A 17,365-nucleotide genomic window follows, 5' to 3' on the forward strand; every position below is an offset into this window, starting at 1 on the left:
AAAGAACCATGGTGTTCTCTTCAACATTAAACCTGAAAAATTTCCTTACCTTATTTAACTTCGCCAGCCAAAAAAAAAAAAACTGCTTTAATTTTTTCCCTAAAGAAAGGGGAACGCTGCTGCGGAATATATACATATACGTGCACCATAGTACTCAGAAGTCACGTTCACATGGGTGAACTGATGGATGATATTTCCCGCAACGGCAGCATGAGTAGGGAATTTGTATTTATATCATATGAAAAAACAGATCACTTGTTCGAACGCTCTCTGAGCATTGACTGGTTCTCTTTCAGTCATTCCCCCAGTTGTCCCTTTGTTTCTTCTTGTTAGGGAACTGGGTAAGGCAAAGAATTTCTTGACAGAGAGTAGAAGAAGAAAACAAAAAGAAACGGGCTATTGTCAGTTATAGTCAGTCAGTCAGACGAAGTCATCTACCCCTCTCCCTTTTAACGTTTTATAAAAGCATATGTTTCCAGCTAGCTTCTAGCCACTCTCTTTTATATATTCTCCTCTCTCTCTCTCTCTCTCTCTCTCTCTGGTTGTTACATTCATCAGTTCAGTTTTAGTGAGTAGCCATGGGAAGAGCTCCCTGTTGCGACAAAGCTAGTGTGAAAGAGGACCATGGTCTCCTGAAGAAGATGCCACCCTCAAGAACTACCTCCAGAAGCATGGCACCGGTGGCAATTGGATCGCTCTCCCCAAAAAAGCTGGTACTTTACTACTTATATATGTGTCTCTAATGATCCCTATATCATCCCATCTCTTTTGATACACATGAGTATTATCTTTTCACTGCTTTCTGAACTTTTTTGATGTGTAGGTCTTAAGCGTTGCGGGAAGAGCTGTCGTCTGAGATGGCTCAATTATCTTAGGCCTCATATAAGGCTTGGAGGGTTTACTGACGACGAAGACAAAATTATCTGCACTCTCTATGCTACCCCCTCGGAAGCAGGCAAGATTTAGTTCCTACTGCTGTTTCTCTGCTTCTTACTACAATTGCGTTTTATTACTCTCTGAATATGTTTGGTTCTTTTGTCATTAGGTGGTCTCTTATAGCTGCTCAGTTGCCTGGAAGAACGGACAACGATGTGAAAAACCACTGGAACACAAAGTTGAAGAAGAAGTATTTTGCAGCAAACAATGGTAATGGGACCACCAGCAACATTAACGACGGCAATAGTTATGTACCGTTCTTATCCTTTCCCCCTCAAACACCTCAAGGCGATGCCTTTTTGGTAGGTCACAAGGACTCGTCAGAGTATTTGAGCCTTGTGTTCTGGAGTTGGAGCAAAATACAGCTCCATTTTCAGGACCAAAACCTCTGGAGCATCAAGTTTCAGAGGTTGGCAGCGGCGTGAAGAGCGAAAGCTGCGGGATGCCATGTTCTATGGAAGTTTCATCTGCTTCAGGTCAGGTTGGTTGGCAGAAAAGAACGATCATCCCAAGTGGGTTGGCTTTAAGCATGATGATCATCAATATGATGCAAGTATGCCTGATCTTGTCTATGATGATCTCTTCATTAATGGCTTTGCTTCCTTTGATCAAGGTCTCATCAACGAATGCTTCCCAAATTAATTAATAGTCAGATTACCCCAAAAAGAAAAAGAATTGAATGGGGATGCATTTTGTTTAGGTACTCAATAGCGTGTAAACTGGTGTTTCCAACACTGCATGTTAATTCCAAAGAAAATGGTAAACAAGAGCATTGGAACTAGCGAGTTCTACTTCTCATTCATAATGTTAGAGATTTTCAAACACTATATTCTCCTGTTTGAGGTGGTTAGCTTGCTTTTATATCAAGTCAGTTGTGTTGAAAGTTTCTTTAGGGTTTGAGCAGGAAAAGGGATGCCCGTCATAGAATAACAAATGTACTGCAAAATTCAAACTCGTGTTTTCTTCACGTGAGAGATGACCCAACTCTATTCAGGTATATAGATATACATATATACATGTAAAGTGAGCTTACTTTATGCACATATAAACAGGCCAAAACCTAAAAATTTGAAAAGAAGCTTGACTGGCAAGCTTTGTATTCTTTTTTTGGACAATATTAGACTGTACTATTCACTCAAAAACTATCACTGGCTAAATTTCTTATATTTATGTATTTATATATATTTAAAATTAAAGAAAGAGGCACAAAATTACAACTGTGTGTGTGTGAGTGTCAGATTCACATCTTATCTTGTTATTTCTGCTGTCTTCGTCTCCTTTTGAACATATTAGCTAGTTATATACATTTGACTTTTCAAATGTAAAAGATCCGATCCGAATCATGTCGGCTACTCGATCATACCAGAGTGCTAGAATCATATTAGAATCTCATCCTGCTCGACATAATAAAAGGCAGCTAATTAATTGTACCCCGTACTTTATCAATCATATAAAAAAGTGAAAGATGTATATTGCGATAATTGGAGCAAACCCAATCAAAAGCTATTTTTCAGTAAAATGTCACTGACAAATAATTAAAACCTATGTGAGCAGCGTCATCTTTGGACAGCTATATATTATATTGTAGCTTAAAAGAACATCAAATTCAAACTCTCATAAAAGGGACAGTAATTTTTCTGCAACACGTATGCAATATCTAGGCATGCTTTGAAGAATGGTAATTAAACATATACACTATCAGAAGCTCGTTTTCCACGCAGAATGACGAGATGTGGTCACAGCCCACCAATTTTCGCCAGGAAAAAGTGTAAGGGGCTTTTTGGTTTTTGTTTTTTTCTCTGTTTGAAGATTGGTAATGGGTCTCTATTTTTCACTATCCATGAAATCAAATCACTTTGAAATCCTTTTACGACCAGCGTGGCAGGGATGGACTTTATCCTTTTATTACTTTTTAATATAGAATTTAATTATTAAGTTGATTTTAATTTTAAATAAGATATATTTTTCATATTTATTAATTTTTTTAAATTAGTTATATGAATACTCTCTCAACAAATAATCAAGTAGAAGAGGGAGAGAGGATATTAAGAACGATGTCATGTATTTTTTTTTTATAATTAACTAACTTACCTAATTTTTTTAATTTAATCAAATTAGTTAAATAGGTCTTATATTAAGGATTGGAGGAGTATTAAGGACCATTATTTGTGTAATTATAACCCAGCTTTTGCTTTTTTGTCCGGAATTTGTTTGACACTTAACCTTTTTTGTCCACTTTTGAGCTGTGCTATGTTATCATCATGATTTTTTTTTTGACCAATCATCACCATGATATTAAGTAAATATTATCCCACACCAATAATTTAAACTACTGATCGACTTAACATATTTTTCTCCCAAAACATTTTGGGTGTGCCGATATTTTCCCCCCAGCTATATATGAATTTAATTCAAACATATTATGTCATGCACATGCTGATTCGGCATGTTTATGCCGTAACCATCCCAACGAGAAAAAACAAAACACTAGAATTATACTCCTTCAGTTTTTAATATAAAAACCATTTAACTAATTTGATCAGATTAAGAAAGTTAGTTAATTATAATAAATGTGACACGTTTTTTCTAAAATATCATAATCATCTTTCTTAATATCCCCTCTTCCTCTTCTATTTGATAATTATAGTTGCGGGAGTATTCATAGGGATAATTTAGAGAAAATTAATAAATATGAGAAATGAGTCTTATATTTAAGATCAAAACTAACTCAACAATTGGATCCTATATTAAGGACCGGAGGAGTATCAAATTCTCGTAGGCCTTCAACGTCTTCCACAGATATAAAGCGCGCAAGAACTTCAGCAATTAAACTCGTTGATTTAGATTTAATAATTTTTTAAAAGTAAAAATTAATTTATATCGTTAAAAATTTGATATCGAAACAGTTTATGAATACAGTGAAGATTTTGTAGAGAGAAGTAGATTGAAATACCCAAGCCATTTTAAAAAGTGTATATATATATATATAATTTTTTGGCCAATGGATAATACGAATAAAGTAGAAATTGACAATCCCAATCAAGTTATTGAAAGTACATGAAATATCTAGGTAGCAAAGTTAGTTTTGTGGTCTCCTGCTTCTAGACGGCCGTGTATCAAATTTCAAAGACATAGTGCTCTCTTAGGCAGCGCCACTTTCCTGACATGATAACATTTGAAACTTTGTCAAAATCTTACCATCACAGACTCAATCTGATTGATAATTTAGATGCATCAAGTCAAAATAATAATCTCCTGGGCACACATTAACAATTGAATGTAAAATCCAAACAAAACAAGTTCTTATTATACGACAACAACTCGATTAAGATCAGTCTTAGCACCCAATTAAAGTATGATTTTCCAGTTAATGAGGTTTCTCCTATGTGGAATGCTGGCCCAATCTATACCTCTAGAGTCAAGGCGTTAATGAAGTCCCGGGACCCTTTTCTTCCTGAAAGTGAAGGGAAAAGGACAATTGGATTGGGAAAATCCAACCGGAAATCTCCCTAGTCAGAACAATGATCGACTAACAGATGTATTCTGAAGAATTGAAGCAATTGTCAGATTCCATGATGTGGAATTCATCTTTTAGTATATTCAAACTGCATTGAGAAGTTTCTGATAAGTCATAAGTAGTTACGGCAGTTCAATGTCTCTCTAAAGTTTGATTGAAGAATTAATGGGTGCTAGACATTGATTATCTCTGATGTCAAATAGAATTTTATTTTTGAACTAATTACTAGCATATTAGAGACATTATTACTGAAACAGAGTCCTTATCCTTTTACAATTAGTGGATGATTTCAAATATTCAGTTATCTACCAACAAAGGAGTACCAACAAGAATGAAATCCTAAACATTTTGTGTTGCAGTTTTACCTGCTCAGTTTAATCAATCTATTGGTTATGAATGAATGTGATTAATTGAATGATACAAACCACACAGATCTTGCAATTACAAGTGACTCGTGATTGAGTTCATAATATGAGTGTGATTAGCTCTTGGGAATATGGCACTTTCAAGGGTGGTTCGCAATCCATAGTTGTCCATCTTTATGCTTTCATAAGAATTTGTACACTTGCGCCAAGTACATCTGAATATTTTTTTCAATACACACACACACACACTTATTTTCACTATCTTGGAAAAGGGTAGGTGATAGATTCATCATCCAATGAATATGTCTCAGACAAACTATGCAACTCGCTATAGATCTGCGCTGGTACCATATATGTTTCACTCTGACTAGGCACCTCTGTTTCCAGACACTTTTTTAGCTCAGATAACACAAAACTCATTGTAGGTCTATGAATTGAGGCTGGCGCAGTACATGCCATTGCTGCTCCTAAAGCCTTCCACACAGAACATGCATTGTATTTACCATGTAGCTTTGGATCTACAATTTTACTCAAATCTCCTCTTCGAAGCTCAGATCTTAACCAGTCAAGTATGTGAACTGATTCCTCTCCCTTTAATACAGCAGGTTGACCTGTAATTAGCTCCAACAGAACAATTCCAAAGCTATAGACATCACTTTTCTCATTCAACTTCCTTGATTTGTAGTATCTGAGCAAATAAACAACAACAAAATTGTTGGTGGCAGTTAGTATATCCATCAGAGAATGAAAATGAGCCCAAATGACGAAGATTGTAGCCTTACTCTGGGTCAAGGTACCCTTTGGTACCCATAACAGCAGGTTCTGCATTTCCTTGATCGTTTGTATTCACTGAGGATCCTACATCTCTAGTGTCATTCTTAAACACGTGGGAGAGGCCAAAATCTGCTATCTTAGCTTCCAACTTCTCACTTAGAAGAATATTGGCCGTCTTCACATCTCTGTGTATTATAGGTGGCTTGCATCCATGGTGTAAATACTCCAATCCTACAAGTCAAAACACATCATTGTCATTGAATGAATGCACAACAAGGGAACTGCTGGCTTCCTCTAGAGTGAAGATCACACACACACACACAGAGACCCTGTGCAGCGTCAATTGCTATCTGAAGTCTCCTTCCCCAAGTCAAGCAACGTGAATTTCTTGCTGCAAGGGTAACCAAAGTATGGCCTCTTCAGTATTTAGTGCCATAAATTTAGAAGCAAAAACGGAAGGTAATGAGTGTACCTGAAAGGTAGTTTTTGAGGTTTCCATTTCCCATGTACTCATATATGAGTGCCATTTTGTTTCCATCATCGCAATAACCAATGAAGGCTACCAAATTTTTGTGATGGACTGTCATCAAGAGCTCAGCCTGCAAGCCAGGATGCTTTTCTGTTGATGGTTCTGTCTAATGTTAAAAAGCACCCCCATTTAAGTCCGAACCAGTGACACAATAAATTACCGGTTACCTCAGTCTGAAATTCCCTTGGCCCTTGAGATGATAATGGAGAAAGCTTTTTTACTGCCACTTGGTTCCCATCTTTCATCTGACCCCGGTACACAGTCCCAAATCCCCCCTTCCCAATGACAATTTCAAAGTTGTTGGTGATGTCCAATACCTCTGCAAAACTATATTGCCACTTCTTTGATGCCACAAGTGTTCTTTCTTTGTTGGAATTACTTGTATGATCTTTGGTTCAAAAGGATACAAAATATGAGATTCTATATAGCCCTAAAGACTCCATTGAGAATAGAAATCAGTTGTTGGGAGTTATCAAATAAAGCAGTACCTGGTTGCACATTTCTTCTAACTTTCCAGATGATAATGAAAACAATCAGTAGAACCAGAAGTGATGATATCGTAGCAACTATGGGAACAAATACATTTAGCTTCTTCTCGCACTTGTCTGAGCCACAAAGATTCTGGGCATCCACACTGAAAATGGTGAGAACAAGGAAGTCACTACCAGGTCACATTTATATGTCTTAAACTGATTTTGATGACATCTCTTTGAAGCTTTAAATGCTTCATACTTGCATTCTCACTCTCTCTTTATTGAGTTTTGTTTGTTTCAGGACAAATAAAAGAAAGGAAACTTCTCTAGGTCTTCAATAGCAATTAGTGCGGCATACCTCAGTTTAAGCAATCCTGCCCTTGATCTTTTAAGAAGAGCTGTAGGGACAAGACCTGATAGTTGGTTGCCTTTCAAATTCCTACAAATAATTTAACTTTCTCCTCATCCCCAAGCTATATAAGGGCTAGGTGCATATACCACCAAAATATTAGGACTTACAAAATTTTGAGAGATCTCATCTCTGCCAGAAACTTCGGAATTGACCCCGATAAGCTATTGTTTGATAAATCCCTGAGGTAAAAAAAATTCCTTGTGTGCTATTTATTAGGATGATACAATTCTTAAAAGTCATAGGCATGATGGTAAGATAATCAAGATCAGTTAAATGTTCACTTACAATGATTCAAGTGATAAGAGGTTGCAGATGGCAGAAGAAATCACCCCACCCAAGCTGCTTGAGCTCAGATTCCTATCAAAATAAATTTCTCCCTTCTAAAATTTGAATCAAACAAAGGTGGTACCTCTCTACGAAATCAGAGTTCTCAGAATGGAAGAACATAAATATGTAGGTACTCACAGAGATGCGATTCGTGGAGGATGTGAATTGCTATGTTTACATGTTAAGCCTTCCCAAGTGTGGTTCTTTGGCTCACACGGATCACCCACCCAGTTTCTTTCAATTCCATATGCATCTTTGATATCCACGATAGCATTTACTGTGTTTCTTATTCAAGAATCAGTGTCAGGCCATATGATATAACATTTGCTTTTGCAACTGGAATTTCAAGCCAAGAAAAACAAACCATACCATCCTTCTCAAGTGTTGGGAATGCATCCATCATTCTAACTTCAAATATCTCAACTGCGTTAAGGATGGGCGGAAGGGTTGAATCTTCAGTTCTATGAAGAGAAATTCGATGTTCATGTCCCATCAGGGGTTTCAAATTCGATATTGTGGTTGCATCTAAGTAGCTTGGGACTAAGGGTCCAAACAATGAATGTCCATTCCAGGATATTCTGAATTTCCTTAGTTGGTTAATCTTAAGCTGCTTCACCTCAGCAAAATACAAGTATACATAGAATTTTGAATTTGGAGCATTTGGGGTCCAAGAGAATTCAAAAGGAGCACTAACATTTTTGGGTCTTGAAGAAGTTCTCATCACTTCAGATGGCATTCTATAGCCATTGTTATTGCCATTTATAGCATGGGAAGTGTTGACAGAATCCCAGGAAGATGAGCCATATGGGGACCAAATTCTGTCATATATGTCATCTTCATATCTACCGCTACCATTAATTGCTCCAAGGTCCCATCTTTTGAAAAGTAACAGTGAAGCTGATGCACCAAACTCAGTATTATAAATCGAACTATTGAGTGGTCTTAGTTCCAACGCTGAGATAAAAGGAGTTCCCAGTCCCCTGTCCACAAGACAAACATTCGTCACCTCTGATTCTGCCATGCTGATAATTTCAAGTGTAACTTGCTCTGAAAAATTTTTGAAGCTTACTGAGGACCAGAAATTGGCACCAACATAGAGATCAAATTCTGGAAGCCTGTTTTCTCCATCGTAGTTCCCATACAAAAAAGAGGCCCTTATCAAACGTAAGCTTCCTCTTTGTCCAGCTCTTAATGTGTAACAGTTCCTCTTTCCCTTGGGGAAACTTCTGAGGTCAGACATTGGTAATGGTAGATTGGGATTGTTTGGATATGAGTATTCTGACGATATGTTTTTGTTAACCCCTGCTTGTATGTAGGCTCCATCTGTGCTGTACTTTATTTGATCGCTATCATCTGTGTATTCAAAATTCTCTGGACCTCCGCAATCAATACTGATGAAGCCTGAACACAGAGTTAAATCAAATTAGCCTCAGAAAAACAAGGTTTTAGATTGGTTTAGAATGAATACAAGAACTCAAATGTGACATAAACAAGGGCAAGGACTGAGGACAACCCATTGAGTAAAATATTGCGTGCGATAACTTCATAACGAGAAGTTGCAGAAGAAAAGGAATTATGAATCTTAAATGCAGGACCGTATTATCACAGGGAAGGCTAACCTGTTTGTCTCTGTCCAAGAACTGAAACCATAAGAACAAGATGAAGCATCATAGTCGAGGAGATGAATCTGATCAGCATTGTCATGTCTGAACCAAAAAAGGGCCTTGTCTGGTCTACGAAGATTTCATATCTTACCAAGTGCCATAATCATGCAAAGTTAAAATCAAATGAAAGCAGAGATAGGGACTTCTTAGTCTTTAGTTCATTAGTTGTCAAGTTGGATGTCTTGGTAGTTACGGTAGCTCCACCCCAAGGTAAAAAGTGGATATAGTGAGATCATTTATCTTCGTTGAATGTGGAAAGAAGAGTGTCCATAGATGAGAAGGATATACTTAAATTACCACAAAAAGATTAAAAAAACGATGAAATCAGCAAAGCTGGAGAATAGGAAAAGGCGAAGGAGTCAGCTTGAACTGATTGGCGCTGGCTCACCTACTTGGCCATTCTGCACTTTGATTACTTAGAATATCACATAAATAGTTATATTAATTGACAACTAACTATTTTAAAATGAGAAGCAAACTAGAGCAAGTTATCCTAAGGATGTCAATTAACCAATTAGCTAAGATATCGCTTGGTCTTATTCAGCTTTACAGCTTTTATTCATGCACACACACAATATATATATATCTTGGTCTTTAAAATGGTCAGGCCAAGCCAAACCCATTTAATATTTATTAATAAACCATTCTTCTTCTTCTTGTCTTATTCTTCTACTTTTGTATTCATTATTCATTAATCTTTGTAATCATGTACTGGACCCTAGCGAGTTTATAGTCACCACAAGGTTTAGGTTCCATTCTGATTACTTATGCGCAACAAATCGCTTTCCTTCTCCAATTTTTTATTTGCAAGTTTAAATTATGTACATAAATACAAGTTTTTATAAACTGATTAATAGGGTGTCTGTATCAGTTTGAAATTTAAAATTAATACAAGTTGGAATATATAGAGGAATCCGTCATTTGTCTTTTTATAATTATCTCAGAGGATTATAGACAAAAAGAAACAGTCTCTTCGTTTGGTTTGATGTTTTGGTCCAAGTGATTAATATCCTAACTCTAAATTATCAAATACGAATATTCTTTGCTAGTTGTCATTTTCTCGTCATCTTGCATATCAAGATTCGTGATTAGTAATTTTTAACTTGATGCCTTTAGGATTCAGAACAAAACACAAGCTAGTCAAGAATGTTGTTTAAGATTTTCAAATGATGAATGAGAAACGCTGAATTAAAAATTCATATAGAATATATAGAGTAGTTTGAATATAATTATCGAATAGAGTTTATAATTTTATATGGAAGAGAGAAAAAAGCGTTAAAACTTGATCAATTTTACTATATATATATATATATTAATTTCAGTAAACGGAATGTTATACAAGACTAAAATGGAGAGATTATAAAAATAATAAGAATTTTTTTTCACAAGTTAGAATATTAATTTTAAATTTTTTCTACGATTGAGATTAAGATAACAAGTCTCACAGATTAGTAGTAATTATACTACGTCAAGATCCACTACAATTTGTCAGCTCAAATCTTCTTGAGAATTATAAGGAGGCCTCAATAGGGAAAAAAAAAGAAAGTAGGTTTTAATAATAAATGAGTAGTCTGCACCAAAAAAAAAAGGTGAGTAGTTGTCATTTATTGCTTTAGAATTTGTTACTGGCATCTTGCAGACTATTCTATTGTTATTGAGATTTTACCGTAATTATATTTTTTACTTGAAACTTTATATTAATTTTTCCAATTCTCTTTTCCTTCGCTGCTTCTCTTTTATCAGTGAGCCTCAAATAAGAACTTTTTCCTTTTCTTATTATGCTTAATAACTTTATATAACTTTTAAATTAATTATTTTAATAAAAATCAAACAATTGCCTTTTCATTTCCTTATTATGACATATTAGAAAAACCTCATAGTCTAAACTTTTTATTTTATTATGTTTGAGATGAGCACTTTATTGAGTCAAAGGCTATTTGCTTTCGCTTGAATAGTCAACATCAGTTTTTTCCATCTAGTCTTGGTGAGGAAAACTTAGAAGCTTAATCAGCACGGAAGAGCCTCATGTTCTGAAAGCTTATCGTATACTATCTTGTTGTTACTGAGACTTTTTAATAATTATTTTTTTTACTTGAGGCTTTATAGCTATTTTCCTGATTCTTTTTTCCTCCTTCATTTCACGCTTCATCCTTTATATCAGTGAGCCTCAAACGAGTACTTTTTTCTTTCCCTATTATGCTTAATAACTTTATATAACTTAATAAAATTAGTTTAAATTAATCATTTTAACAAAAATCAAATGAGTACTTTTTCTTTTTCTTATTATATGACATATGAGGAAAACCTCGGAGTCTAAACTTTTCATTCCATCATATTTGAGACCGGCATTTTATCGTGTCAAAAGCTATTGTTCTTGCTTGAATATCCAATTTCAGTTTTACATCTAGTCTTGGTGGGAAAAACTTCGAAGCTTAATCAGCACAAAGAAGCCTCATGTTTTGGAAGATATTCTTATGATATTTTTTATTTGCTTTCCTTTTTCCTTATGTTTCCATATTAGTTCATCTTCTTTTATGGCTATTTCCAACTATAATTTCTATTCTTGTTCTATTATTATACTTTGAACCTTTTTTTTGGGTGAAATGAACTTTTACTTTTTACTTAATATTATTTTGTCTTCATTAAAAAAAATTACCAAAAAGAATAAATTTATTCTCAATCCTAACATCACTTTTTTAAACATAGCCCATGCCTCTGATTCAAATTCCCACTTATGACTCGCCGATAATATCAATATAAAATTTTTATATTTAGTTACTGCACCTACCTCATTTATCTTGGGAAAAACTTATTTATTTAAATTTATATTCTTAATATATTTGTTTTCAATAAAGATCACCAACAGACATTGATTTTAGTAGAAGGAAGCTATGATCATTTAAGTATAAAATCAAGTTTAATTTTTTAGTAATAAAAAATTATTTACTTTGATTTAATAAAAAATACATTTTCAATTAAAAGGAGTATTTAATAATTACAGTGTTGTATTGAGCAAGCCTCGTTTTCCCGCCAAAGAGAAATTGGCTGCCGCAACGAAAAGCCCGCGGTTCCGGAATCTTCCTCTTATTCCTGACTCTTAACGTTCCACCTTCACTGCCGATTGTTGGTTTGCTGCTCGCCGAACAGTCGCAATGGTGACTTCATCTCTCTCTAAATCGGGATTTCATTTGTTATTTCGTTATTGGATAACCTAGTCTTCAATTATCCCTATTTGTAGCATTTTTCGCCTCCGTGACTGATCTTATCGTTCACTAGTAGCTCCTTTCTTTAGTAGGATTTGATATCACATATCTGAAATCACTGGGAAGTTGGTTGGTTCTAGAGTTGAATCTTGAGCGCCCTTTTCTTATTTTGTTCCTCTTCGTTTTCGTCATTGAATATAATGGGAGTTGGTAAATGTCCCGAATTAACCACCAAAAGAAAAATTGCTATATGAAATACCTAATTGTTTTCCTGCATGTTCAATAGATTGTTTTACGATTGTAATCGTGGCTCTCTCCATGTATGAGAAAATGACGCGTTCTTCTGGCAAGGTCTTGGTGGTTTTCCTAATGACTGATAGATTGTTTTTGTCAATTTGTTTGTCTTGCGATGGATTGGTGCGTTTTTGCTTACGGTGCAGTCGAAGAAAAGAGGTCTTTCATTGGAAGAGAAGCGAGAGAGAATGCTCCAAGTCTTTTACGAGTCACAAGACTTCTTCCTGGTTAGGTTCTCGTGTAACTTTCTAGTTGCTAGCCTCATTTCATTCACTACTGCATTAATTTGTTTTTTTTGTTATCATCAACTGACTAATTATATATGGGTTCTTTTTAGCTTAAGGAGCTTGAGAAGTTAGGTCCCAAGAAAGGTGTCATCACTCAGTCCGTGAAGGATGTCATCCAAAGTTTAGTGGACGATGACCTTGTTTCAAAAGATAAGATAGGAACTTCTGTGAGTTAACATCTACAAATAGAGACTGAATAAAATAGTTTTCATTTTCGCGCCCACCCACTCCTTTGTTTTATAGTTAGGGCCATCAGATGCTTGTCCCACCCACAAGACTTGAGAAACGGAAATTTTAAGCTGTCTTTGACATTCGGACAAATTATTCTCAGAGATAACCTTGACATGACTGATCTCGTATTTTGGCTGTCAGGTATACTTTTGGAGTCTTCCAAGCTGTGCAGGAAATCAGGTGAAACCCTTGAGGACAAAGTGACATTCTGCTGTTTTACCATTTTTGGTTGATAACTTGGTCACTGCTCTCCAGATTATTTGGCTGTAGCTTGATTACGGCATTAACACAATTTTGTATAGCTTAGGAATGTTTACCACAAACTTGAATCTGAACTCAAAAGCAACAAGAAGCGGTATGTTGAACTTGCTGATCAATGTGAGGTGCTAAAGAAAGGACGAGAGGAATCTGTGAGTTATGATTCATCATTCCTTACTAGTGTATCATTTGCATTTTGCTCTACTACAAGAGTATCGATTGTATCTCCTCCAGGACGAACGAGAGGAGGCCTTAGCGGATCTAAAAGCCATTGAGCTGAAGCATAATGAGTTGAAGGTTGATTTGCAGTTTATTTGTTCACACTGCATTAAGTATGATCGTAATTTAATGAATTCCATGACCGCAATCAATTAATATTTTATGGTTTCAGGAAGAGTTGGGAAAGTATGCAGACAATGATCCAGCTGCCGTTGAAGCAATGAGTTAAGAATTGTTCATTTGGCGCCTTAATTGGAAAAATTTAGAAGTTAATCCTTATAACTTGTGATGGTTTTCATGTCGGATCACTGATGATTTGATGTCGATATCTGCAGAGGAAGCAATTGAAGTTGCCCATGCAGCAGCCAACAGATGGACAGGTTCTGCTTAATGTTTTCCTTTTTTCCCTTTTTCCAATAAATTGGGTTTACTAGGGGAGGATGTCTGGATTTTCGAAATGTCACATTACATTGTGCTGAATAGAACCTCCAAATCATAGTGGCTAAAAAATGTGTGCAGACAACACTTTCACCCTGAAGCAATGGTGCTCAAACAACTTCCCCCAGGCCAAGGAGCAGCTTGAAAACGTGTATAAGGAGGTCAGGTTTTTATGCCTCTTTATGTAAAGCTCGATGCTTAAACCCTCTGTTAAGTTGTTATCTTTGACCCTATGCAATGGATTTCTTTTGCCTTTCATAGTCACTTGAATGAGATTGAGATCACTATCCTGCTGCACAACGTAGCTAGGACACAGCCTTCCTTGAGGAGAGTTGGGTTGTTTATCCACGTTTCTTCTTCTTATGTCTCCTTATCTCTTGCACCTTAATCTTAATGCAGATTGGGATAACAGATGATTTTGACTATTTGGAGCTAGCACCCCTTCCCCTCAGGGCTGTTGGTGATTTGGAACTTTGAACCAAGACGAAGGCCACTCATTGCTCGTGTCTCTAAGTTACCGATCTTCATAAAGTAAAGCTGATTATCATGATTTCCTATGGGATCTTCAAACAAAAAACAGTGGCATGCTATTTTCTCTTCCCCACATCCCTAACTTCATCAAAGTCTCAAGGATAGCGTAATCAGTTCAAAAGAAGAAGCAAGAGTTTCTTTAAGCGAAAATATATCAAGAGGTTTTAAGAATATATAGGATTTAGGATTTAATTGAAGTGTTTATTGTGCTTACCTAATAGTATTTACTGTCTTGTTTTTGTTCCCTTTAACCGCGGCCGCCACTTTCATGAGGTTTATGACCATCCTGTTTGGAGGATGCGGGTATTTGTTTGTGTGAATTGTGTTCACGCTCTGGTCATGATTACAATTTTGAGTAGAGTTTTAATATCCTTAGTGGCCCGAGTTCTTTATTCGTTCGATCCTCTGGTCATGATAACGAGTTAACCACCACAGGCATCCATTTCTGTAGATTATGAAGGCATAACAAGTTCAGTTGAACATAATTTTCTCTGAAAGATGACAGAACAATACTGTTCTGCTAACATATCCTCATACCCTTTGAGCGACTAATGTGCGGAGGTGATTGAATGAAAAACAAAATGAGTATATGAAAAGAATTTTATTTTATCTTGAGTAAAAGTACTTTTTTAAAGTACTTCTGGGAGTTTCTAAACACTCTCATCAGATTGCAAAAGTGTTTTTACGAGGTTGGAGAGCTGAACTTTGTTCTTATTGGTAGATTTCTGCCATATTACCATATTAACTAGCTAATTAGTCAAAATTTATCTTCTGCCTCAGTTTTAGTGTGCCTTCATCTTTAGTTACATCTCAGCTGCCGTCATGTGACTAGGTTGTTTGTTGAGCAGCTTATCTCCCAGATCTTGTTATAACTTGTGAGGATCTATGAACTTATATCAAGAAATTCAGTCAAACTATATATAATGTTATTAAAATTTTATAGTTATCTGTAACAAAGTTTATTAATTAGATATGATTTGTTTAATCAGTCATGAACATAAAAGACAACAGATATTTAGAAAAAAATTAACATTTTGGACAAAAAATCTTATAAACTAAACTTGTCCCATGACAATGACAACAAAGGGAAGAGAAATAATTATTGAACATTTTCGTTGCTTGTGAATTGGTTTTCTGACTTGGCCACATGACTGTTGGTGAACGTGCAGGCAACCAAAACTCTGTCGCATCTAATTGTTTCTTCCATATTTTGTCCATATGACTTTGTCATTCTTCTTGGCTTCCTGCTTAGGCGCCCAAAAACAATTCTGAAAGAGGCGCATTGTTCGGCAAATCATGCCAACTTAACAAGTTCGTCACCATATATGTGATTATATTTATACATCGTTGCCTTCTTTTTAGGGTAATATGATTTTTTCTAGTAATTTTTATTTAATCAAATATTAAAAATATATCCTACTACACTTCTTTAATTTAAAAAAAGACACATAGTAAATGATGTCATTGTAATCAATATTCCATAGCATTGCATCCACGTCATTGCATTGCCGGGTGGGCTGTTTGGGCTGCAACCAAACGGGCCCATTAGCACTGTGAATTTTTTTTTTGATATGACTATTTAATTATGTTAGATTCAAATATTGGTAAACTTGGCTGGGAAATAATTTTTTTAACACATTTTCTGTATTTACACAAATTCAACCTCGAACGTAAAATTTGGTGTTTAGGAAATGAAAGTCCTTTCAACTATAATCAATATATTAAATTTTTATTTCTCCATATGTGCAAAAAGTTAATTAAAAGAAGAGGGAGTACAATCGAATTCGGCTTCACTCCCTTTCTCTTCCGGTCCGCTGGGCTGTGTGTCGTGGATGAGTTGTATCTGTGGCCCCTAGGGATGCGGTCCAAGCCAACGGTCGCCGTCCAGGTAACGGCTCAATCATGTCTCGAAATTTGAGGAGAGGGAAAAGATTTAAGATTTCAGGGTTCAACCGAATCAGTTGTCTAAATATTAAATTAAATATTCAAATTTGAAATGTTGAACCGAATCAATCTCTATTGTCAATATCTGTGGCCCGGGCCGCCTTCTGTAGCACAGCTCGAAATTGCCTGGACTGTGTAACATGGGCACAATCTCATCTCTACACCTGTCATCCATCAACCTTTCTTGGTGGGTCCTACATCTTCATTCCTGCATGTTGCTCCTCTTTTTCTTGTTTCTCCCTTTTCTTAGTTGCCAGCCAGAGTGTCTGCTTCGTCCCAAGATTCTTCTCTCGATGCATAAAAAGCTTCGCCCTCCTCCTCTTCCTCTTGCAAACAACTTGCTTATATATTCTCCCATCACAGCCCATTCTTGCCCTCGAATCCTCTCAAACGCAGAAGAAAACAGAGGTGGAGAACTTGATAGCAAATAGCAATGGAGGTTCTTGCGCTTAGACTTCAATATTTCTTGATGGCCATTTTCGCTCTTGCCTTGCTTTTTGCAGTGCCGACCATCAATGCTCAGAGCCCTGCTCCCGCACCACCTCCTACCAGTGATGGTACTTTTTTATTGATGCCTCTCATCACCTTTCTTCATTTTTTGGTTTTTTTTTTTTAAAGCTGCTTCCATCATTAATTTCTTCTGTGTCTTCGATTCTTTCCTGGGGCTGTTTTAATGGTCTGATAAGGTTCGTTTTAAATGGTGTTTGCCTGACAGGGATGGCAATTGATCAAGGGATCGCCTACGTGCTCATGCTAGTGGCTCTGCTTCTTACTTACATCATTCATTAAGCCTTTGGATATAAAGGCAGGCCTGAATTTGCGAACTTTGTATATTGATTGATTGTGTTCTATTTTTGGTTCTGTTTCCTGTTCATATGCTGAAGCTGTGATCTTTCAATGAAATTCTTTGATTTCCTGCGTTCCTCCTCCTCTCTGTCGAATTTGCTTGAAGTGTGAGTACTC

The 17,365-nt window shown here is 36.1% G+C and overlaps 3 protein-coding genes and 1 pseudogene across 3 annotated transcripts; 3 read left to right on the plus strand and 1 right to left on the minus strand.

Moving 5' to 3' along the window:
- The first annotated feature begins 578 nt into the window (after positions 1-578).
- LOC114762319 (transcription factor RAX3-like) lies at positions 579-1,463 on the plus strand. The gene is given in 5 exon segments (XM_028951789.1): positions 579-615; positions 618-713; positions 824-943; positions 1,027-1,126; positions 1,418-1,463. Coding segments are annotated over 5 exon segments (399 nt in total).
- A 3,039-nt stretch (positions 1,464-4,502) lies between these two features.
- Positions 4,503-17,365, plus strand: part of LOC114762310 (uncharacterized) — a 29,332-nt pseudogene continuing 16,469 nt past the window's right edge.
- Positions 4,878-9,141, minus strand: LOC114762329 (probable LRR receptor-like serine/threonine-protein kinase At4g29180). The gene is made up of 12 exons (XM_028951795.1): positions 8,953-9,141; positions 7,703-8,734; positions 7,472-7,610; positions 7,292-7,363; positions 7,114-7,185; positions 6,953-7,033; positions 6,610-6,755; positions 6,289-6,509; positions 6,065-6,191; positions 5,921-5,983; positions 5,601-5,823; positions 4,878-5,506 (listed from the first exon to the last, which is right to left on the minus strand). Exons 1-12 carry the CDS (start codon positions 9,035-9,037, stop codon positions 5,077-5,079), a joined length of 2,691 nt encoding a protein of 896 aa, XP_028807628.1. The 5' UTR covers positions 9,038-9,141; the 3' UTR covers positions 4,878-5,076.
- On the plus strand, positions 12,058-14,410 carry LOC114762270 (meiotic nuclear division protein 1 homolog). Its single transcript, XM_028951737.1, has 10 exons — positions 12,058-12,152; positions 12,641-12,721; positions 12,832-12,948; positions 13,154-13,192; positions 13,315-13,422; positions 13,505-13,567; positions 13,662-13,713; positions 13,825-13,869; positions 14,009-14,088; positions 14,327-14,410. The coding sequence occupies exons 1-10, from the start codon at positions 12,150-12,152 to the stop codon at positions 14,402-14,404; spliced, it is 666 nt and encodes a 221-aa protein (XP_028807570.1). The 5' UTR covers positions 12,058-12,149; the 3' UTR covers positions 14,405-14,410.

This window comes from Neltuma alba, unplaced genomic scaffold, assembly GCF_004799145.2.
Source record: "Neltuma alba isolate B1F8T4 unplaced genomic scaffold, ASM479914v2 tig00001730_pilon, whole genome shotgun sequence".
NCBI lineage: Eukaryota > Viridiplantae > Streptophyta > Magnoliopsida > Fabales > Fabaceae > Neltuma > Neltuma alba.